At 59.4% G+C, this 22,473-nt stretch overlaps 1 protein-coding gene across 1 annotated transcript; it reads left to right on the plus strand.

The window, feature by feature from the left end:
* The first annotated feature begins 1,624 nt into the window (after positions 1 to 1,624).
* On the plus strand, positions 1,625 to 22,080 carry MMP15 (matrix metallopeptidase 15). The gene is made up of 10 exons (XM_052655849.1): positions 1,625 to 1,791; positions 13,003 to 13,151; positions 13,808 to 13,936; positions 15,239 to 15,546; positions 15,882 to 16,043; positions 16,938 to 17,191; positions 17,767 to 17,905; positions 18,840 to 18,990; positions 19,103 to 19,218; positions 20,198 to 22,080. Exons 1-10 carry the CDS (start codon positions 1,630 to 1,632, stop codon positions 20,653 to 20,655), a joined length of 2,028 nt encoding a protein of 675 aa, XP_052511809.1. The 5' UTR covers positions 1,625 to 1,629; the 3' UTR covers positions 20,656 to 22,080.
* Positions 22,081 to 22,473: the final 393 nt, after the last annotated feature.

Below are 22,473 nucleotides of genomic sequence, written 5' to 3' on the forward strand. Positions count from 1 at the left end.
CCTGACCTGACGCCAGTCCGTCGGGTCAGGACTTCCCTTAGTCTGGAAGGTTACCTTTGTGAACCTTAGACCCCAGGCCTCCCACCTCTTGCCTTCAGCATCCAAACCAACCAGATCCTCAAATCGATCCTGAAACAGAATTAAGTGACAGTTACTCAGTCGTGTCCGACTCTTTGTAACCCCATGGACTGTACAGCCCGCCAGGCTCCTGTGTCCATGGAATTCTGCAGGCAGGAGTACTGGAGTGGGTTGCCACGCCCTTCTCCAGGGGATCTTCCCGACCCAGGCATCGAGCTCGGGTCTCCCACATTGCAGGCAGATTCGTTACCATCTGAGCCACCAGGGGACTAGCACTTTCAAGTCCGCTCTGCGGGCAGTTTTGCCCACCCGCCCAGCACCCTGCGGGGCTGCACTGTCACATTTCGTTTGTACAAAATAATGTTCTTTGCTTGGACACCCAACGTGTGCTAGGCCAGGAGCCGGAAGCATGTCTTAACTGCCCACCCCAGCCCTTTGCCCTGCATTCCAGATAAGGACTTGGCGGTTCAGAAAAGTTAATTAACTTGCGCATCTCCATGCTGCACGTTTGTAGCCACCCAGGACGGCAACCTCATCTCTGTCGCATGGCATCCAAGGTACCCAACGCTTCACTGGGAAACTGAGAAAAGTCCTGAAAGGGCCAAAGATAGCCCGAGGCTTTTGAAAAGAGGCGTTAGGCCAACCAATCTCTGGGTTTTTATCTTTTTTCTTTTTCAGCCTAAAACCAGACGCTTGGATCCCCTTCCAAGGCCCACCTTCCAGACCCCGCTGTCTCAGTTTATCCCCACCAACCCAGTAGGTGGGAGAAAGAGGCGTCATCATTCCTCCTTGCCCCTCCCTCTGTGGGGCGGGCCGCTTTGGCGGGGGGTCAATCCGGCTCCCCCAAAGCAAGGATGGGAGTGGCGGGGGCGGGCTGGAGAAGATTCCCGCCGTCCCGGGAGAGTAAAAGGGGCCGCGGGTTCCGCTCCACCGCCGGCACCTGCTACCTAGAAACCTCGGGCTGAGGTACCGCCCCCGGCCCCCGCCCGGGCCGGTCTGCCACAAGAGCGCTGGCCCTTTAAGAGCCGCGGTAGGGGATCGCGGGGAGGAGGGCCGGGAGCGCCCGGAGCTGCGCGGAATTCGCCGGGAACCTCGGGCGCCGGCTCCCTGGCTAGCTCACTCGCTCCGACCCGCGCCCTGCGCCTCATTCTTAGGCTGCCCGGGAGCCGGGCCGGGTCGGACGCGGGGCGAGCAGGATTCACGAGCGGGAGGCGCGCGCTCCCGGCAGCGCCTGCCCCTCAACATGGACAGAAGGAGCTGGGCGCGCAGGGCACACCGCGGGATCGGGCGGCCGGAGCGCTGAAGCAGACAAAGGCTCCGGAGTTGCGCTTGCTCTCAGCCGGGCCCCTGGCGCCGAGGCTGCAGGACTCCGCGGCGGGCGACTCCGGCCCGCCCTCTCCCTAGTGGGCCGGCTCCGCGCGCCCGGACCTGCCCGGCCCGCTTCTCCTCGGCCGTGGGAATTTGCCGAGGCTCGGGCGGGGAGCCAGGGAGTCGCAAGTTCCGAGCCGCGTGCAGGGACCCGGCGCCCGCAAGCGGGCGAGCCCCGCGGGCATGGGCAGCGACCGGAGCGCGCCCGGACGGCCGGGCTGGGCGGGCAGTCTCCTTGGCGGCCGGGAGGCGGCTGCACGGCCGCAACTGTTGCCTCTGCTGCTGGTGTTTCTGAGCTGCCTGGGCCGCGGCGCAGCGGCGGAGGACGCCGAAGTCAATGCGGAGGTAAGGACCCTCGCCAACCGCTTTGCCGGGGGTTGGAGAACTTGAGGCTGGGGGACTTGAGGGTGGGGAGGAAGCCACGCCCGCAGCTTGAAGCGTGGAGGGGAAGCGCGCAGAGATGAGCCCCTGTCCCGGAGTTGGGGGCGGGGAAGAAAGGGGACCGGGCCAGATGACCATCTCCAGCTGGCCCTTGGCGGTGCACCTCTTCACAAACCCTGGAGGATGTAGGGCTTGAGCCCACTCTCTACTCCTCCAGCCATGTCCAGGGCACTGATCCTTCACAACCCTCCTCCCGGGAGCTGCTTCGGCGGCCCCCAGCCCCTGTTCCTCTCCCCTCTCTTCCGGACGCCCGATTCCTCGAGAGCCCTGCAGACGCGCGGTGACGTTCTTTGCTAACAGAGAGGGGGCTGCTCTGGGCCCCGGGGGTGGGGGTGGGGACCTTGAGCACAGCGGCAGCGCTCCCGCGTTAGTTTGGGTGACACTGAGACTCGTGCGGCGCGCTGGGGTAGGGGGAAGGGGTGCGAACCTCCGAGGCAGCCGATCAGGGTTGAGGGGGCGCTTTGGCGACTTTCTCGGACTCTTGCGCTCAAGTCGTGCCACCGCCAGATGGGATCAAGAGGGAGACCGGATCTCACCCGGCGCTTCCTCCACCGGCGCCCCTACGGCCAAGGCCCGGGTCTAAGAGGGTGGACTCTGAACATCTTTTCACCAGGAACCCGCTTGACGTCCCTACGGAGACTCATCTCTGGATCGGTCCAATGTATAATGTATGATTAGGCGGGGCCTCCTGGTGTAGAGCTGAGTCTCCACGGGGTCGCCGAGCGCTGCCCTCCGGACTAGGGACAGTGAAGGCGCTAGCTCCACTGAGTCAGAGCAAAAGCGAACATGTTCTTTCTCCGACACTCAAAACGCTGCTTCCTGCCCCAGAGAAGAGGTGAGGTGTAGATGCATGTTGGAGGAGACACCCTTCTCTGCACGTCCCCAGTAGGCTTGGGCCTCAGTGCCCTTGGGCCGGCCTGAAGCCTCCCGCCGCCCGGGTTACGGGCCTGATTGCCGTTTCTATTTGCAGCCAGGCCGGTGCTCCCTTCTAGCACCCCACCCCCAACCCCAACCCGCCCTGCGGCTTCCCCACCTCCCCGGCTGCCTGGGAGTTTTTTCCGATAGAAGCCTGCCCTTCCCCGCCCTACTTTTAATAAAAGCTCGGAGGAAGGGCAGGGAATTCCTCCCAGCTCAAGTTACACCTCCCAGCCAGTTCCCCACCTGCTCTGCCCTCCCTCTACGGCCTGGGCAGGGAAAGCAGCAGGGAGCCAGGCCCTGGTAGGAGGCAGAGCCGGGAGCCCAGGCCATGCCCAGTCCAGCTCCACCACCCCGCCCCTGATTCACACATGCAGACAGGCAGGGGCTTATTTGAAGACTCCTGCCGGTGGGAAATGGCCCTCAGCCTGCCTCCAAGTACTGGCCAGATAGTGCTGTTTGCACCCACCTGCCACTCTCTGGAGTGGAATGCCAAAGAATTGCAAGTCACAGACCCACCCCCCAGGAGTTTATAATCTACTTAGAAATAGCATCTCTGAACAGAAAGCACTTGCGGACCAAACTGGGATTTGGTAGCTAAGTATTGTGATTTGGCATCTTAGATGGATAGGAGCTCGGGCACTGGGATCTGTGGTCTGAGGGTTTTTGTTCTCTCCTTTGCTTCTGTTTCTCCATCACCCTCTCCTCTCCCAGCTGAGTGAGTACCTGCTGCCCAGGGTCTGCACTGGGGGCTTCCCTGTAGGCTCTGATGGTAAGAAGTCCACGTGCCATGCCAGAGACCCTGGGAAGATCCCCAGGAGAAGAGAATGGCAACCCACTCCAGTGTTCTTGCCTGGAGAATTCCATGGGCAGAGGAGCCTGGCAGGCTACAGTCCATGGGGTTGCAAAGAGTGGGACACAACTGAGCGACTAACACCTTTCACCTTTCAGGGTCTGCACTGAGGGCACAGACCGTGGGCCTACACCGGTGTAGCACCGACTAGGGATTGATTGACCTGCAGCCCCTCTCCTCAGGGGACACTTGGGTTGGGCTGTTGCGGGAAGAAACTCTGGAGAGTACAGGGGACCCTTGAATGCTGGAAGCCAAGGTAGATGGGGGGCTCAAGACTGGTGGGCTAGCCCAGATTCTACAGTTGGCTTTCGGGTACAGGGTGTTGCTCCTTAGGGTCCTATCAAGTCTGGCCAGATCTGGGCCCACAGCCAGCCCATTAGCCCCGAGGCTATAGGAAAACTGTGCCAAGTCCAGGCGCTCCAAGGACCAGCCTCAGAGATTCATGGGCCTGGCTACACCCTGTGTCCAGAGTCTCCATCCCTTGAAGAAGGGCTTTGGTCCTTGACCACAGCTCCAGACCTTGGGTCAGGTCACGGCTAGGGCAGTCTCTGAGCAACTGAGTCAAAGCCAGCTCCTCTCTCCCTCCCTCCCAGGGCAGAGTTTCATCAGGCTAAGGAATCAGGCAGGTGCTCAGAGCCAGCACACACATGCAACCTGCCAGCCTGGAAAAGGCTGTCTTTCTTGGGGAAGCCACCACTGAGCCATTCTGCCCTGTCCCACTCCCTCTATGGCTGTCAAGCCCCAGTCTGCAGCCATTCTGCATAAACCAGGCCCTCCCTGCCTGACTGAGCTGCAACTCCTGGCCTCCTTGGCTTGAGAATCCAGACTCCCCTTTCTATCCTCCTATCTCTGGCTCCAGCACCTAGTCCACTTAAGTGCCTTTGGTTTTCATCAGAGAAGCTTTGGTCTCTCCCCACCCCCTACACACCTCTAGGCCCTCAGCCCTCCTGCCCTGCCCCAGGGAGGTGACTCAGGCTGCCAGAGTTCACAGGTGTGGTGCCCCTGCCAGTTAATCATGGGCACACCCACTTTCCCTGAGCAGACTCCTGGGTATCTTCCTTGCCCTTACCCAGCAGCTGAGGAGGGGAGCAGACAAAGGAGGGTAGGGATCAGCTCGAATTCTGCCTTTGACCTTCAGGTCTGACTGGTGATCCACAGCCCCAGGCTTCCGGTGTTCCGGTCTCCATCCATACTTCCATGCTGGCCCCTGGAGCCCCGCGGGTGTGCTCATATTAGTGCCCTGTCCTAACTGTGGAGCAGAAGCTGCAGGGGCCCCCATGCCCACCCGCAAGGGGAAGAGGTGTGTTAGTTTGAGGGCCTTGTCTTTGAGAACCTATAGAAGCTGAATCTTTTCTTTCTGTTCTTTTACCAGTAGCAAGCCACTGTTCTCCATACTTTGTTTCAAAACCCATGGAGAACTGGGCTGATGAGTGCTGCCAGGGACTTGGGATCTAACTGGGCCACGCCCTTTATGCCAAGTCCTTCGCCAGGGCCCTGTGTTTGGGCTGCCCTGGGGTCCAGTCAGTCGGCTGCCTCCTTGCAGAGAACAGCCCTGCATGCATTCCATGTCTGTTCATCACAGACCTGCCTGTTCTGACCCCTAGACGCAAACTGCTTCATTTGCGTCCAAGGAGAGTGGGGAGGAAATAACCTAGAAACACACCCAGATGCCCCCCCCCAAAGAAGACTTCCCCCAGAATCCCTCCAAATACTTCCTCCAAAATCCCTCCAAATACTGCCCACATTCTCTACTACCAACTTAGAATAGCAAGACTGCCCAGCAAGGATAAACCTCTCCCCGCCAAGCACTGGGTTCTGGCCACCCCTCCGTGCCCTCCAGGTGTTCCCTGCATGGACCCTTCTGTCCAGCCGACAGTTTCACTTCTGCCTGAGGCCAGCTCAGCTGTGGTGGTCATTGTGGTGGCTGCAGCTTCCCCCGTCCGATTAAAGTTGTCGCTATAGACTGAGTGAAGCCCCTCCCCTCCCTCTACCTACCCCCCACCTTCCTCAAATAATATGTTGAAACCAAACTTCCCCAAGGTGATGATATTTGGAGGTGGGGGCCTTTGCGAAGTGATTAGGTCATGAGGGCAGAGCCCTCGTGGGTGGGATTAGTGTTATTCTAAAAACTGTCTGAGGGACTTAACTGGTGTTGCACTGGTTAAGACTCCAGGCTTCCAATGCAGAGGGTGTAGGTTTGGTCCCTGGTCAGGGAACTAAGCTTCCGTGGTGGCTCAGTGATAAAGAATCCACCTGCCAATGCAAAAGACGCGGGTTCAATCCCTGGGTTGAGAAGATCCCCTGGAGAAGGAAGTGGCAACCCAAGCCCACTGCAATATTCTTGCCTGGAGAATTTCATGGACGGAGGAACGTGGTAGGCTACAACCCGTGGGGTTGCAAAAGAATCGGATATGACGTAGTGACTAAACAACAACAGTTAACTAAGATTCCACATGCCTCGTGGTGCGAATGAGATGTAAAAAGATAAAATACAAAAACTGTTGGCGAAGTCTCCCTTGCTCCTTCCATTGTGTGAGGACACAGCAAGAACTTAGCAGCCAGACCTGTCACTCTGAACTTGAATTTCTTACTTCCAGAACTGGGAGAAATAAATGTTGTTATGAGCCACCCAGCTTATGGTATTTTCCTTATAGCAGCCAGGATGGACTAAGGCAGTTGGCACCTTCAGTATTGCCCCAAGATTCATGTAGTTCACACAGCTGGCTCCTTAGGCAGGGGCCAAACCCCGTGGCCAGCTCTGCCTTGGGCGTGGAGAAGTGTTCTCTGGATCAGCAGAAGCAGAGAGGGCTTGGGGCTCTCTGCTTAGAGCTTCCTCCATCTCAAAGAGGGCCCCAGGAGGAGTCCACAGATGAAGGTGCAGACCTGGCACCCTGTCAGCTGCTGATCACTCCAGGCCTGAGACACACAATAGGCGCTTTCTGACTGGACAAGCCTCAACTGAGTTAGGCTCATATGAAGCCATTCCCCAGCAGGACCCTGGTTTTAGGGATGCCTGAGCGCTTTATGGGAGTAAACAGCAGAGATGTTCAAGGTGGGCCTGGATCAGAGAGACAAAAAGGAGCACCTCTCACCAGCTCCCATTTCCCTCGTGGGATCAGCAGACAATGAACAAGTAGACCCAACTCAACCTCTAGGATCTAGACAGACAGACCCTGGGTCCCAGCCATTAGCCAGCCCTCAGAGCCATGGAGGCTGGAGGCCAAGGTTTGGAGCTGCTCTCCAGGACTAATTCTCGAGCCTTGGACACCACCTTGTCCTCCCAGAAGGTACTGACCACCGCACCCCCCACCTCCCAGGGGTGAGAGCCCAACTTCGAGTCCACCGTACTTGAGCACGGCACCTGGTACATAGGAAGTGCTTGCAGAATGGTGGCAAAATACAGTGAGAAGCAAATGGGATTTGCTGTTGGGCAAATCATTGACCCCATTGGAGCCTCAGCTAGGCAACACGGTTAGAGATGGTTCCATAGCATCACTGACTCAATGGACACAAATCTGAGTGAACTCCGGGAGACAGTGAAGGACAGGGACGCCTGATGTAATGTACTGCAGTCCATGGGGTCGCAGAGTCGAACTTCGAGACTCAGACAGACAGAGCCTCAGTTTCCTTGTCTACAAAATGAGACTAGTAGTAGTATCTGCTGGATGGTATTATTGGGGAAATTCAGTGTGTTTGTGTATAAAATACCCAATGTTCCACATGGTGTCTGTCCCTCACGTGGTGCCCAGGGGAGGACCAGGCGTTACTTTTGAGTACCTTCAACATACTTGATTCCATCCTGAGCAGGGCCTACAGTGGTTTTGTAAGATTTTCACATTTAATCCTGAATTAGCTCTGTAAGTTTAGGTGTAATCATGACCCCACTGTACAGAAGAGGAAGTGGAGACTGTGAGGTGAGAAAATTACCCTTGATTCTGCAGCCTGTATGGTAGCCCAGCCATTCAGTGTGGCTTGGAGCCTGAGCTCCCAGCTCCCGGCTAGGTGAAAGGCTGCAGCTCAGAGCCCACGGTGTCATTTTTTGGAAGCTCCATGGCCAGACTGGAGCCTGCTGGGCCAGAGCCAGGTGGGAAGGAGGGGATGGGGGTGGGGCCAGGGCCTCCCTCAACCATGTGAGTCCGGAGCCCTACCCCCGACCTGTGCAGCCGCACGGGCCAGACCCACTGCAAAGACCATACCTACAGGGGGGTTTCCAGGTGGACGGCCCAGGCCTGGCCCTCAGCCAACCCAAAACCACCAGCCAACAGGGCCCTTTCACCCCACCCCTGCCACCCGCTGGCCAAAGGACCCAGCTGTTGTTTCCTCCAGGTTAAGGAGTGCGGGGCTTGCGGGGGAGGCCCCTTCCTTCCTGTTTCCCTGGCCTGACATCCCCACCCCACCAGCTCTGCCTACTACCTGGAGCCCCTTCCCCAACTACAGCTGTCCCATCTTGAGAGCTTAGATTTGAGCCCCAGGAGAGCAAGTGTGTTCTCAAACCGCTTGAATATGAACCATGCTACCTCTAAAAAAGTAAATGGTCCACCAAGGACAGGGCGGCCTGGCTTGGGGCCCCCGTAACTGGTCCCAGGACACCATGAAAGGTCTGTGTCCACTGCTGACGGGCCTGACAAGATGCCTTTTGTGCCTGTCTGGGCAATCCTGCCAGGGTCTGCCTGGCCTGCAGAGAAAGCGGTGTGACAGAAGCAGAGCTGAGCCAGGAGAGATTGCTCTTATCGAGTGGGGTCTGATAAGGCCGGGTGGGAGGGGGCTCCACTGATCTGAGCCTGGAGGAGCTGGCTGTGGGGTAGCTGAGGCTTGCCCCTACCCCGGAGACTGCTTAATGCACAGTATTGATCTGGTGGCTCCTTCCCAGACACGCCCACAGGATGGGGGAGGGCCTGCCTTGGCGAGGTCTCAGCAGTCCTGGGGAGCAGCCCTGCTGATGTGGCCCAGTGCCCAGACCCAGACACCCATGGCGGGGAGGATTAAACTCCCTCCCCCAGTGCCCTCCCCCAGCACTGTGCTGGGCATGGTTCCCCAGATGGGCCAGAGCCCAACATCCCCAGCCTTAGGCCAAGAGGAGCCGACAGTGCTGCCTCTGGGCTCCAATTCTACCCACAGACTGGTTGTGTGACCCTGGGTGAGCCGTGCACCCTCTCTGAACCTTGCAGTCTGTGTAATGGGGATGGGCTACTTGTGAGCATTGAATGGGGTGATGGGAATCGACAGCCTGGCTCCGGCAGATTCTCAGCCCCCGGCTGCTGTATTTATGGCCTCTGCTATAGGGCCAGGGGGCCAGGAAAGCCCCAACCCCAAGACTCTAGATGGCCCTACATCTCCTTGCCTGGGGCCAGCCACTCGCCTGAAGCTTCTGTCCATACTTATGGGATGGGGTCTGGAGCTGGAGAAAGAATAGCTGAAAGAATGGGTTGGTGGGGGCAGTTCTCCCACAACAGCCTCCCTCCCTGGGCTGCAGGAGGCAGGAGGGGGCCTTGTGCTCTCCCTGTAGAACCGTTCCCTGCCTCCCACTGGGCAGTGATTCTCACGGAGGGGGTCTCCCTACCCTGTGGCGTATGGGCCTGCCTGAGCCTCAGTTTCCCCTTGTGAGAAACAGAACTTCACTGCTTGGTTCATCCCATCTGTGAGACTCAGGTGACAGGAAAAGGAGTCCTGATGGAAGGGGGCAGGAGGCAGTGTTTATCCCGGTAGGAGCAGTGGAGGCTTGAGCAAGCCTCTCCCCCACTTTGAGACCAGGGGTCTGTCGTGACTTTGGAAATTGCTCCCCGTTTTTGTCCCGTGGCTGCAGAGCCCCTCAGGAGACTGGAATCCGGGCAGCACCTGCCATTCGCCGGTGCCTGCCCCCGCCCCATGCTCTTTTCCTCCCCTGCAGGGCTTGTCACACTTAGAACAGTAGGGTGATGAGAAACTTCCTCCTGGATACTGGCGGAGGCAGGGTTGGGGGCAGCCCCAGCCCCGCGGGTGGTGAAGACTGGTTGGTGCTTGGTCAGCTGTGAGCCCATTGCTTGCCAGTCAGGCATCTCCATCGGCTCCTTCGCCTTATCATCCAGGGACTCAGCTGCTCTGCCAAGGCCGTTTCAGCCTAGTCCACTCACGTCACCAGTCCTCGGCCTCAGCTTTCTACCCAGACACTGGCCGAGAGACATTTGTCACCGAGGAGGCTTGGCTGATACCGAGGTGGAAGCTCTTGGCTTCCCTGGGACTCAAAGGGCGCCTGGCAGTGTGACGGAGGGTCCACAGGCACCCTTGGGCCTTTAGTGTCAGCCCCCAAGCTGTCTCAGTACTGAAGGGGCCCCTCTGCCCCTTCCGCCCCGCCGGGCTCTGGACCTCTTCACTGCAGACAGGCCCAGCTCCCTCCCTCGCCCTCCTCTCCCCTCCCCAGGGCCCCAGCCAGCCTCCCCCGCCTGCCCTGCCCTCCTCCTGTCACTCGCCAGACACCACTAATCAGCCCCTTGGTGGCCTGTGATTGCGCTCCCCGGATATTTCTACCTTACGCAAATAGACGATGTAGAGGTGCCCTAGTCTGTCAGCTGCAGCCCCAGGCCCTCCCCCCACCTCCAGCCGGATCCCTCTCACTGAGAGCTGGCCAACCTCACAGCCTCACCTTCTAGATCTCTCCAGGCTTCTTCAGGCAAACTGTCCATCAAGAGCGGTGGACGTCCCCCTCCAGACAGAACAGGCGCCTCGGGAAAGGTTTCTGTGCTTGGGAAGAAGGCTGTGGAGGGCGCCCGGAACACTGCCAGGGTCTGGAAGCTGGAGGAAGGAGCTGGAGGGGAGAGGGGGGCCCGTGGCGGGTGCCGCAGGGCACTCCGACCTCCCCCAGCCCTGAGGCTGCCTTGTCCCAACCTGGATCCTTCAACCCTGTCGATAGAGGCAAAAGTCTGCCGTTCTAGGAACAACGAGGCAGCCCTCCACCCCCACCCCAGCCCTGTCATTAGTAATACACTTTTTGAGCACTTTCCCCGCCCAGCACGGTGCCCAGGGCTCCTGTGGACATCCCTATTTCATCCTCGCAGAAACCCCTGAGATGAAGCAGGTCCTGACACCACCCCTTTTACAGAGGCACAGTAATATAAAGGGGGTTGACGAGGCTCTGTCCCCAGAGACGTGGTGGTTTCCCAGCTCGGTGTCTCTGCCTCGTTAATTGTCCTGTGACTGTCACCCAGGGCCCTGCGAGCCCTCCAAGCTGAGGCTCGGCGTCCTCAGCCTTTGGCCATCTCCCGCCTCCGCCCTTGTTGGCTCAGCCTCCGCTCCCTCCAGCGGCAGCCTGGCATGGCTGAGCTGGGCCGTGTGGGCAGCCCGTCCGCTCCGGGGGCCTGGCCAGGGGCCAGGGTGGCACCGAGGGGAGCCAGTACCTGAGGAACTGGATGTGGCCCTGGTGGCAGACTGATGTGGGTGTGGCCCAGGCAGCTGACACGTGGCTGTCGGCCCAGAGCAGCATCTGTGTCCAGCCTCCATCTGCCCCGCAGGCCCTTGCTCTGCAGCCTCTGCCTTCCAGAGCCTCTCAGAGCAGGTCCCCTCACTCGGGTTTTCAGAGACTGAGGATAACAAGGAAAGCTTCAAAGGACACGCTTCCATGTGGCCAAGGCCCACAGCAGCCCCTGGCCTCTGTGCTGACCAACCTCCCACAGTGGTCACCATGTTCTCATTGCCTTGTGGGCACGAGGTGGACAGGGCAGAGTCCCCTTTCTCAGCACCACTCAGCTTGGCTCACTGGGGATCCCACCATTGGGTTTCAACTGCAGTGGTCCTATCTGCTCACAAACTTGCAGGTGTGAACTTCTCTGCAGTGGGTCTCCCTGGGGAAATCGTAAGCCCCTGGAGGTCAGCCACCTCCTCCATGGCCTCCAGCTGGCATGGTGACTGGCTGGGTGGGTGGACAGACAGATGGGTAAGATGAATGAGAAGATTTGCCCAAGGACTTCCCTGGTGGTCCAGGGGCTAAGACTCTGAACTCCCAATGCAGGGGGTCTGGGTTCAATCCCTGGTCAGGGATCCCACATGCTGCAACCAAGAGTTTGCACGCCGCGACTAAAGATCTCACATGTTGCAAGGAAGATCAAGGATCCCACATGCGGCAATTAAGACCCAGCGCAGCCAAATAAATATACAATTTTTTAAATCTTTTTTTATATCAAAAAAAAAAAGACGAGCCAAGCAAATTCTGAAGGAGGGAGGCGCCCCCACTGTGTGCCAGCTGCTCTTCACAGGGCTGTCTCTTTCACATTGCACCCACCAGTAACCCTATGGCTCCCCATCTTTCACATGAGAAAAGTCAGGCCCAGAGAGAACAGACTTAGTGGCAGAGCAGAGACTGAACTTCAGGCCTCCGGTCCCACCCTGCTGGGCCTGGGTGGACTCCCTGAACTTACCTGCTCTCCTTCCAGAAGGCTTAGGGCCTGGTGCGAGTGTTAGTCGCTCGGTTGTGTCCGACTGTTTGCCATCCCATGGACTGTAGACTGCCAGGCTTCTCTGTCCATGGATTTCCCAGGTAAGAAGACTGGAGTGGGTAGCCGTTCCCTTCTCCTAGGGATCTTCCTGATCCAGGGATCAAATCCAGATCTCCCACATTGCAGGCTGATTCTTGACCACCTGAGCCACTAGGGAAGCCCCATGGTTTTCCTACTAGGTGAGAACTCAAGAGGTTCTAAACCCCATAGGGGTCCCAATGGTCTGCCTGGATGGTAGGGGACCCACCCCTGCAGGGGCCAGTGCAATAATAAAGATGGCAACTGTGGGCTATCATGGACACAGCTACCATCCTCATGGGGGAAGACAAAAAGTAAACAGCCAAGTGAAACATAGTGTGTCAGATGGTGACGAGGGCAGGCAAGCAGGGGCGGGAGGGCGTGCAGGGTGCAGTAGGTGGGTATGTTTTCTACATTTGTCAGAGAATGCCCCTCCAATAAGGTGAGGAAGCAGAGACCTGAAGACAGAGAAGGCATGAGCCATGCAGATGTCTGGGAAGAGCCCTCCAGGCAGTAGGAACAGCAAATGCGAAGGCCCAAGGCAAGAGAGCCCGGTTGGGCTGAATGAATGATAGGAGTGAGGTCTGAGAGCCAACCTGGGGCCCAGTAGCTCCTGTAAGAATTGGCTTTTCCTCTGAGACGGGGCGTCTTTGGAGGGTTCTAGGCGGAGGACTGATCAGTCCTGGCCTTTTATTCCAGCTCTTGTATGAGAACAGACCACAGGAAGTGGAAGCAGGGAGAGTGCTCCAGAAGCCCACACTGGTGGGAGGTGATGGGGATGGGAGGGGGTGGGAGGCAGACTGTGCATGCTTGGAGGTCAGGGTGCCAGGACCTGCTGACCAGGCCGTGGCCTCTCCTTTGCAGAACTGGCTGCGGCTCTACGGCTACCTGCCCCAGCCCAGCCGTCACATGTCCACCATGCGCTCCGCCCAGATCCTGGCCTCGGCCCTCGCCGAGATGCAGCGCTTCTACGGGATCCCCGTCACGGGTGTGCTGGACGAAGAGACCAAGGCGTGAGTCCTTCCGTCAGGTCATTCCCAGACCCCACTAGCACCTGCCCTCCTTCCAGCCTGCTCTGAAGGCTTGGCCTGTGGAGTTTTCCAGGAAAGGGTGGCCTAGATATGAGGTGGCAAAGGGTTCGATCCTCCATGCTAGCTCTCATTGGTTGGGAGGGGCTGCTGCTGTCTTGTGTTGAAGAAGCTCCTGAGGCCGAAACCCAGCTCAGCAGCAAGGAGCACAGGATTGATTAGTGGTGTCTGCCACAGGTTTGGGAATGGGAGGTGTGGTATATGTGCTCTGATTGCCTAGTTAGGCCTTGCTCTGAGTCTGACAGAGATGCTGTGACCCAGAGCCACATTCTTGATGAGCACTCAGAGCAGAAGGTATCAGGGATAAAAGGCTCAGGGTAATTCACCTCCTGCTCCTGGGCAATACGGGTAAACAGGGGCTGTCCTTTGCAGAGCCACTCCTAGGCATGCAGTCTTCCAGTACCAGGTCATACCATTTTCCTGAGAAGGAGCTCAAAGCTTAGGGAGAGTCTTCTCACTGCCGCTGCCCTCATAATAGGTGCAGCTGGAGGCCAGTGGCCAGAGGGTGGGAGATGGTGGACTGCCTGGAAGAGGCGGTGCCCAGCAGGCAGGTGTGTTGAGACGAGGCTTTGTGCTCCCAGGTGGATGAAGCGGCCCCGCTGTGGGGTGCCAGACCAGTTCGGGGTACGTGTGAAAGCCAACCTGCGGCGGCGAAGGAAGCGCTACGCCCTCACAGGGAGGAAGTGGAACAACCACCACCTGACCTTCAGGTAGAGACTCCAGCTGCCCAGGGTGACCTCCACTCAGGGCGTGTTTCTGAAGCACTGGGACCGCTTATTTCCTGGGCTGAGGCCTCAGGCTTCCCGGTGGGCTTGTCTGGAAGGCTTCCTTTCCCAGCAGCCCACTGCAGGGTGCCCGGCCTCCCCATCCAATCCCACCCCCATGCTGCTTGGATCGGCCCCTCCCCCACCGCAGTTTCCCGCGAGAGAACGAGAGAACGGTGCGACCCTTTGAACTCTGCTCTGTCCTCCTTTCCTCCCTCCCCGCACCCACCAACAACCGAGGGCTGGCCTCACCTGCCCAGGTGGGCTCCTACACTGGAGGAGGCTTCAGGGGTATGTAGGATAAGGGAGGCCCTGGAGCATCTGGGCAGTCCAGCATCTGCCCAGGGGGGATCTGTGCACCGAGTCACCCGCACAAACCCTGCTTCAAATACCCCTCCTTCCTTTCTTTTAAGTTCTTTGGCAAGAAATCCCCCTGAGCCTCGAGCTGCGTAGAAGTCCTCAAGGGTCCCCCTTCCCGTTCCAATCCAGCCATGACCCCACCCTCAGCTCCATCTCCTGAGGAAGAGCAGCTCCTGAGGTCCCTAGGGACCCAGGCCACCAGAGTGAACTCTCGATCCATGAGCTGATTCTTGATCTCTGATGGAGCTCTGTCTAGCACGCAGATGCTTAATCTGCTTTAAATGGGAACTAACAGGCCTCACCATGCTTTTATCACGTGCAGGCACATGCTCTCAGTGAGTTGAGCCGCTGAATCCTCCCAGGGACTCCATACTAGAAGTGCTGCCCTCCTTTCCCATTTCACAGATGAGGAAGCTAAAACTCAGAGAGACTTAAGTTGCTTGCCCAAGGTTACACAGGAAATGTTAGAGCCCAGCCTTGAGCCTGATTCAGCCTGACTCTGGATCCCAACTTTGAGAACCACTTGGCCTGTGTTTCCCAAACCTCAGCCATTTGCATCCCACTTTCTAGGTCTTTCTCTTGGCTCTGTATCACCTATACTTTTAATTACTTAATGTTTTCTTAAAATAAGTGTATTTGGCAAAATGCAACCTTATTCAGTGATATCCTAATGAGTTCCTGGGCTTGACAACTTAGTTCTTTTTTTTTTTTTTCAAATTCACATCAGAGTAAATTAACGGTCGGTATTGATGAGCATTGTCCATGAATGAGCTCAGATCCTATGCCTTTTCCCTGAGACCATGTGTCCCTGCCCCCAACCCAGTGGATGCTAGCAATGGACAGCAGCCCTGGCCCTGGGCTCACTCACATCTTCCCATCCACCTGCAGCATCCAGAACTACACAGAGAAGCTAGGCTGGTACCACTCGCTGGAGGCGGTGCGCCGGGCCTTCCGTGTGTGGGAGCAGGCCACGCCCCTGGTCTTCCAGGAGGTGCCTTATGAGGACATCCGACTGCGGCGGCAGAAGGAGGCGGACATCATGGTACTCTTTGCCTCTGGTTTCCATGGCGACAGCTCGCCATTTGATGGCACGGGTGGCTTTCTAGCCCACGCCTATTTCCCTGGCCCTGGTTTGGGTGGGGACACCCATTTTGATGCAGATGAGCCCTGGACCTTCTCCAGCACTGACCTGCATGGTGAGCACCTCTGGTCAGGGTGATGTCATGGGTGGGGGGTGGGGAGGGTAGAGCTGGGGGCTGGGAGGGGAGAGCATCCCCCATGCAGTTCTTGGGAGCATTGACTTTTGGTCTTAGTCTGCTGTTCATCATCTCCAAGGGGGGTGACAGGGAAAGGAAGGCAGGGATTGGTGTACCCATTTTCCAGATGAGGAAGATAGAGGCCCAGAAGTCAGAGTGGCTCAGCTTCTTCTGAGAGTAAAGTGTGGGCAGGCTCTTTGGGCCCCTCAACCCATAGAGTGGGGTGTCCAGGTCCTGAGCCAGGCCAGAGCTGACCCCACTGCCCGCCATGACAGGAAACAGCCTCTTCCTGGTGGCAGTGCATGAGCTGGGCCACGCACTGGGGCTGGAGCACTCGAGCAACCCCAGCGCCATCATGGCACCATTCTACCAGTGGATGGACATCGACAACTTCCAGCTGCCCGAAGACGACCTTCGGGGCATTCAGCAGCTCTATGGTGAGCGCGCGGCAGTGGAGGACAGAGGGCTCTGCACGCCTGCTCTCAGCTCCCAGCCCCATGAAGCATAGGGACTGTGGCCACACCCATTTTGTAGATGAGGAAACTGAGGCCCCAAGAGAATTAGCTATGGTCCAAGTCATCCAGTCAATAGAAGATGGTGCTAGAAATCAGTCCTGGGCTGGCTGACTCCAGGCCCAGGCCCTCACCCAGAGATTCCATGGTGGCTCCAGGGGACACAGGCGGCCCCAGGGCCCCTCACTGCCCCCGTTTTCCTCCTCACCCTGTGGGATATTTTATTAGACCCAGGGTGTCCCTGGGGTCCTTGTGCCTCCCACCATCACACCCAGCCCAAGCGTGTCCCACTGAGGCTGTCCTCCGAGCATTGCTGGTTTATCACTTCCCAGCTCCTTTGAGGCAGGTAACACCCCCACCCCCACCCCCACCAAGGAAGCCCCCAATGGGGGGGTCTCTGGGGGCCAGGTCAGTGGGTCAGTAACCACCCCAAGCCCTCGCTGTGTTCCCAGCCACCTGGGAACCACATTCTTCCCTCCACTTGTGTCTACTGCTTCTGGAGCCTCCACTGGAACCAGCCAGCCTCCTAAGAGGAGCGTCCCCAAGGGGAAGTGCAGCCAGGGGTGGCCTTAGGGCGCGGTCACCCTAGCCCAGTGTGGGGAGGTCAACGAACGGACTGCGTGGAAGAGACTGGAGGTCCCCCCGAGCGATGGTGGTGTGGGGAGGGGTCTGCTGTGGTCAGATAGGGCCTCTCACCTGGGTGGGCTGCCCATGGGGCACAGGTCTCTCCAGGCCGCCAAGATTCCGAGTAGGAGAAGCTGGCATCCTGGCTGGGTTCTGGGGCTACCCTCCTCACTTCCCCCTCCTGCCCCTCTGCAGGCACCCCGGATGGCCAGCCACAGCCCACCCAACCTCTTCCCACTGTGACCCCCCGGCGGCCTGGCCGGCCAGACCACCGGCCCCCCAGACCCCCTCAGCCACCTCCCCCAGGTGGGAAGCCGGAGCGGCCTCCAAAGCCAGGCCCCCCACCCCAACCCCGCGTCACAGAGCGGCCCGACCAGTATGGCCCCAACATCTGCGACGGGGACTTCGACACGGTGGCCATGCTGCGGGGGGAGATGTTCGTGTTCAAGGTCTGGCCCCCGCCTGCGCCACCCCCCTAGCCCCTTGGCCCAGGCTCAGAGCAGAGAGCTCCCTCCCACTTCTCCCTCAGACTCTTGCCCCACCTCCGCCCCCCTCACTCAGCGGCCCCGGGGGAGCCATCAGACCCTAGACCCGGAAGAAAAGAGCCCGAGGGACAAGGGACTTGCCTGGGGTCGTACAATAAGCCTAGGGGTCCACCCTTGTGCCCCACCCGCCACCCTCTTCCTAAGACCCCCTGCACCAGACTCTCCCAGGCAGGGAGAATTGTCCTCGTCATCCACTGAGTAAAGGTGATGCTGGGAACCAAACCCAGAGCTGGCCAACTTCAGGGCCTGGCCCTCACTCAGCCCTCACCCAGAGCTTCCACGGTGGCTCCAGGGGACACAGATGGCCCCAGGGCCCCTAGCCACCCCCTCTTCGCCCAGTCTGAATATGCTATTAGACCAAGGGTGTTCCTGGCCCCCAGGACCCATTCTTCTCACTGTCACTCCCAGCCCAAGTGTGTCCCACTGGAAGGGGGGGTGGGGGCCCCCATGCCGTCCACTCACCCCCACACCCTCCCCAGGGCCGTTGGTTCTGGCGGGTGCGGCACAACCGCGTCCTGGACAACTATCCCATGCCCATCGGGCACTTCTGGCGGGGCCTGCCCAGTGACATCAGTGCCGCCTATGAGCGCCAGGATGGGCGTTTCGTCTTTTTCAAAGGTGAGTGGGGCAGGTGGGAGGGAGGAGGCTGGGCAGCCTTCCTGCCCGCACCTCTGGCCTGACCTCTGACCCAGCTGGGCCTGACGGAGGATGGAAAGGAGGGACCGCGTGCACATCTCGTCCTGTCGCCCACTGCGGGCTTACTCAGGGGGACCTGACCCTGGCAGCAGGGCCGGGCTGGGGTGGGGCTAGACAGGCCCAGAGGCCTGGCGGGCAGAGGCGGACTGACTGAGGGCAAGTGTCCACCTTCTGCAGCACAGGGGCTCCGCCCCATCGCCCTCCTCCTTGCAGCCTAGGCCTTTTCTTGCCCCTTCCTCATAAGAGCGAGTCCCCGAGCCCACTCTGGGGAGTGTCCCTGGGTCTGTCTACAGAGACAGTGGAGCTCCCTCCCCTCAGCCCCTCCTCTGAGGCCTGCCCCCCAGGAAGGGCCTCAAGGGCAGCACCTCTGAAGGATTGGCTGTGTCCCCAGGCCCCCTGGCCTGAGTCTCAACCAGGCAGGAAGTCCCCAAGGACTGGGCTGGGCTCACACTAAAAGGGAGGAGCCTGGGCCGTGCACTGGGGGGCCCCAGGAACACAGTCCCCAGATCCAGAGGCCAGGCCTCTTCCCTCTCTCTCTGCAAGAACTGTGTGTGGGGGGAGTAGATGTTCAAGCAGGATCAGAGGCTTGTGTGTATTGCGATTGAGTGTGTGGTGTGTGTGTCATTGTGCGCTGGCAATGTGTATACACATAAATGGTACATTACAGGTGTCCCTAAGTGCCACATGCGTGTGATGTGAGCGTGAGTTGTCTTGGGTGTGGAGTGTCAGTGTTTGTTCTGTGTACAAGGATGAGAGTGTGTGTGTGTGTGTGTGTGCGTGGTGAGTATAGCAGTGAATGTGAATTTGGGGACCCAGATTCTCACTCCCCGTGCCTGCCCCCCAACCCCTCCCGCAGGTGACCGCTACTGGCTCTTCCGAGAAGCGAACCTGGAGCCAGGTTACCCACAGCCGCTGACCAGCTACGGCTTGGGCATCCCCTACGACCGCATCGACACAGCCATCTGGTGGGAGCCCACAGGTCACACCTTCTTCTTCCAAGAGGACAGGTGAGCGCCCCTCCGCTAAAGGGAAAAGGCTCCCATCCTCAGGCTCTCCCAGAAAGAACCCATGGCCTGGATAGGCCGGGCACAGCCCACAGCCTGGTACTTTTGGCCACAGGTATTGGCGCTTCAACGAGGAGACGCAGCGTGGAGATCCCGGCTACCCCAAGCCCATCAGCGTGTGGCAGGGGATCCCCGCCTCCCCTAAAGGGGCCTTCCTGAGCAATGATGCAGGTACCAAGGCCGGCCCCCGCCCAGCCTGCCCAGCACCCACCATCCCCCCGCCTCCACACACGTGGGACAGGACTTGCTTGTGGTCACCAGCATCAAGATGACAGGCACGGGGGACCCAGCTGGGCGAGGCGACCATTGACACCATTTACAGAGGCCAAAGAGAGCTTGAGTAAAGGACCCCAAATCGCACAGTGAGGAAGTGGTGGAGTCAGGAGTCCAGCCAGGCCAGCCTGTGTCCAGAGCTGGTACTCAGAGCTGCCCTGCTCCCCATAGAGCCTTGAGCCCGGCGGGGTTGTGGGGTGAGCTTGGGTTCAGAGCCTCGGGAGCAAGAGTCCTCCCGATGAACCCCCGTTACCTATCTGGCAGGGAAGCCTGATCTCTGTCATTATAACTGAGCAACAGGGAGTTGCGGCTTTTATTTCTCCAGCGGGGTCTCTGGTGAGTTTCAGAATGCCCATCAGCCTTCAGGCGCTCAGGGGAGACCTGGCTGGCTTTGCTAATGTTCAGGTGGGTCACACGGCTTCCGTGCACGGTGGCTTCACCCTGCAGCTGCTCTGACCTCATTGTGCTCCGCTGAGCAGGGATGCATCTGGTGGCTCAAACCTGGTCCTTCCTGGTTTGAGGACACAGAGTGCCCTGGACCAGAGATCTGGTCCAAGAGGGCATCAGGCCCCACTCCGGGGCTGACTGTGTGGCCTTGAGCAAGACACTGTCCTCTCCAGTGTAGGAGGAAGCCAGACTGGATCCCCTGACTCTAGCCCCCGACCCAGCAGGCTCTGGGACCCCTCTCTGCACTGCCCTGGTCAGTGTCAGCCCAGCCAGAAAGCATGGACAGATTTCAAAATGCCCAGGGAAGCCAGTAAGAAAGAGGGTGTTTTAAAGCCAGGGCCCCTTTAGCTCTCCCTGGTTCTCCTCACGGGTCTCTAGCTGGCTGAGAGCCCCCACCTAAGACTCCTCTGGCCTGCTTTGCCCTCTGCAGCCTACACCTATTTCTACAAGGGCACCAAATACTGGAAGTTTGACAACGAGCGCCTGCGAATGGAGCCCGGCTACCCCAAGTCCATCCTGCGGGACTTCATGGGCTGCCAAGAGCACGTGGAGGCGGGGCCCCGGTGGCCCGACGTGGCCCGTCCACCCTTCAACCCCGACGGGGGTGCAGAGCCCGGGACGGGCGGTGACAGCGAGGAGGGCGAGGAGGGTGGTGAGGCGGGCCCTGGTGGTGGCGGCGCGGCAGGGCCGGACGAAGATGGGGGCAGCCGCGTGGTGGTGCAGATGGAGGAGGTCACGCGGACGGTGAATATGGTCATGGTGCTGGTGCCCCCCGTGCTGCTGCTGCTCTGCATCCTGGGCCTCACCTACGCCCTGGTGCAGATGCAGCGCAAGGGCGCGCCCCGCATGCTCCTCTACTGCAAGCGCTCCCTGCAGGAGTGGGTCTGACCCTTGGCGCCAGACCCTCCCACTCCCCACGGTGCTAAGGGGCCAGGCTGGTCGCGCCTGTGGTTCTGAGACAGCTCCTGGGGCCTTTCATCTAGAGCCTTCTGTGGCTCCTCAGCCCCCGGGTGGGGGTCCCTCCAGGCCTGCTGACATCCCTGCCAGCCCCGCCCCCTTGTTTATTTATGCCCAGGTATCTTTTTTTTTTTTTGCACACTAATTAAGCATTTCTTCCTACTTGCCTGACCAGGGCGGTCCCTCAGGGTGATCCCTAAAGGCAGGGGCTTAGAGGTTTCTAAATATACTTCTGCACCAGAGAGGGAGTTAGGCTCCCACCCACCCCTGGCTTAGCCAGAGGAGCAGTGGGTCAGAAGGCCCTGTTGGAAAAGTGAAGGGCTGCTGGGTTGGTCTCCACGCTGAGTACCTGGGTCTCAGAAAGAGCTTCCACCTGGTGGCAGCCTCAGGCCAAAGAGGGCAGGGAGGGGAGGGGGCCCGCTGATCGAGAGTCCTGTTGAGGTTTGGTTGCTTCCCAGCCCACTTCTAACAACCCCAGCAGTCGGGATTCCTTAGGCCCAAGAACCCTGCCCGCACCTGGCCAGCCCGGAGCCAGCAGCCCCCAGCTCCCCTGTACCTCCTCCCGTCTCGGGAGAAGGGTACCTGGGCCTGCCTTACCAAGGACCAAAGCGGGTCTGCCAAGGCCCCACCCCCAAGGGTAGCGCCAGCCACGCCCCCTGGGGGCTGGGCTTCCAGGCTCCCGCCCACTCTGCTCTGAGCTGCGACTCAATTGGGTTCTTTCCACGAGCATCTTCCCTCCCCCTGTCACCCCCCGACCACCAACCGCAGGGGTCTCAGAAGCCCACCAGCCTCAGGCTCAGCTGCCAGTGTCCTAGTTCTCCCAGGGAGAGAGGGGATAATGGGTGTCCAGGCCGGGGTTATAGATGTCCAGAGACGCATGCCCACCAGGCTTAAGGGGTTCCTCCCCCCCAGCTCGCTGTCCCCCAGGGACACTGGTGGGGGTGGCGTGGTGGCCAGCAGCTCATCCTCTCTCTCAGACTATGGGACGGGACTGTGGAGCCCCCAGAGGAGCCCACTGTAGCCTGGGGCCTCCCCCGATCCTGGGTTCAACCCTGTGGATGGAGGTGATTCTGCCCTCTTTTCCTCCGTGAAGCAAGCAGGAGGCGAGGCTGCCGTGGGAAATGGTACTGTAGAGCCGGCTCTGTCCCCGCTGCTCCCCTAGCCGTGAGCAAGCAGGCCTGCCGCCCGGAATCCCAGAGGCCCCTGGGGCGAGGGGCCCCTCGTGGACTGGCCCCCAGTGCGGGTCCAGCAGCGTCCTCCCCACTCCATCCTCAGAACCACCAGAGAGCCAGCCGAGGGGGGTGGGGAGGGGATCAGTGTCTGTCTGTAAATAATCTGCACTGATTAAATATTACGGCCGGCGACTCTGCCTCCTTTCTAAGAGGCCTCAAGCTGGAGCTTACAGCTAGAGGGGCTGCAGGTGACTTGAGGGCAGGGGATGCGGAGTGAGGGGGGGACATGGCCCCAGCTGGGATTTGGGGACTTGTTCCCCCCATGCCAAAGAGAGCTGATTCCCAGATCTGTGGGGGCTCCTTCCCAACTGGCCCTGGGAGGGGCAGGCCTCTGGGGAAGGCTGGGAAGTAGCTGCCCTCAATAGGCCAGAGCAGGGTAAGGCAAGGTACCAGGGGTGGCCATGCTGGCATCGAGCAGAGAAGGGATGGGGAATTTACTGGTTATTCATTCGTGGTGAGAAAGAGCAACCTGCTTCCAGCCGTCTCAGAAGGGTGGGAGAAACAGTCCAGGCCACCC

The sequence above is a fragment of the Budorcas taxicolor genome, chromosome 18 (assembly GCF_023091745.1).
Source record: "Budorcas taxicolor isolate Tak-1 chromosome 18, Takin1.1, whole genome shotgun sequence".
Classification (NCBI taxonomy): Eukaryota; Metazoa; Chordata; class Mammalia; order Artiodactyla; family Bovidae; genus Budorcas; species Budorcas taxicolor.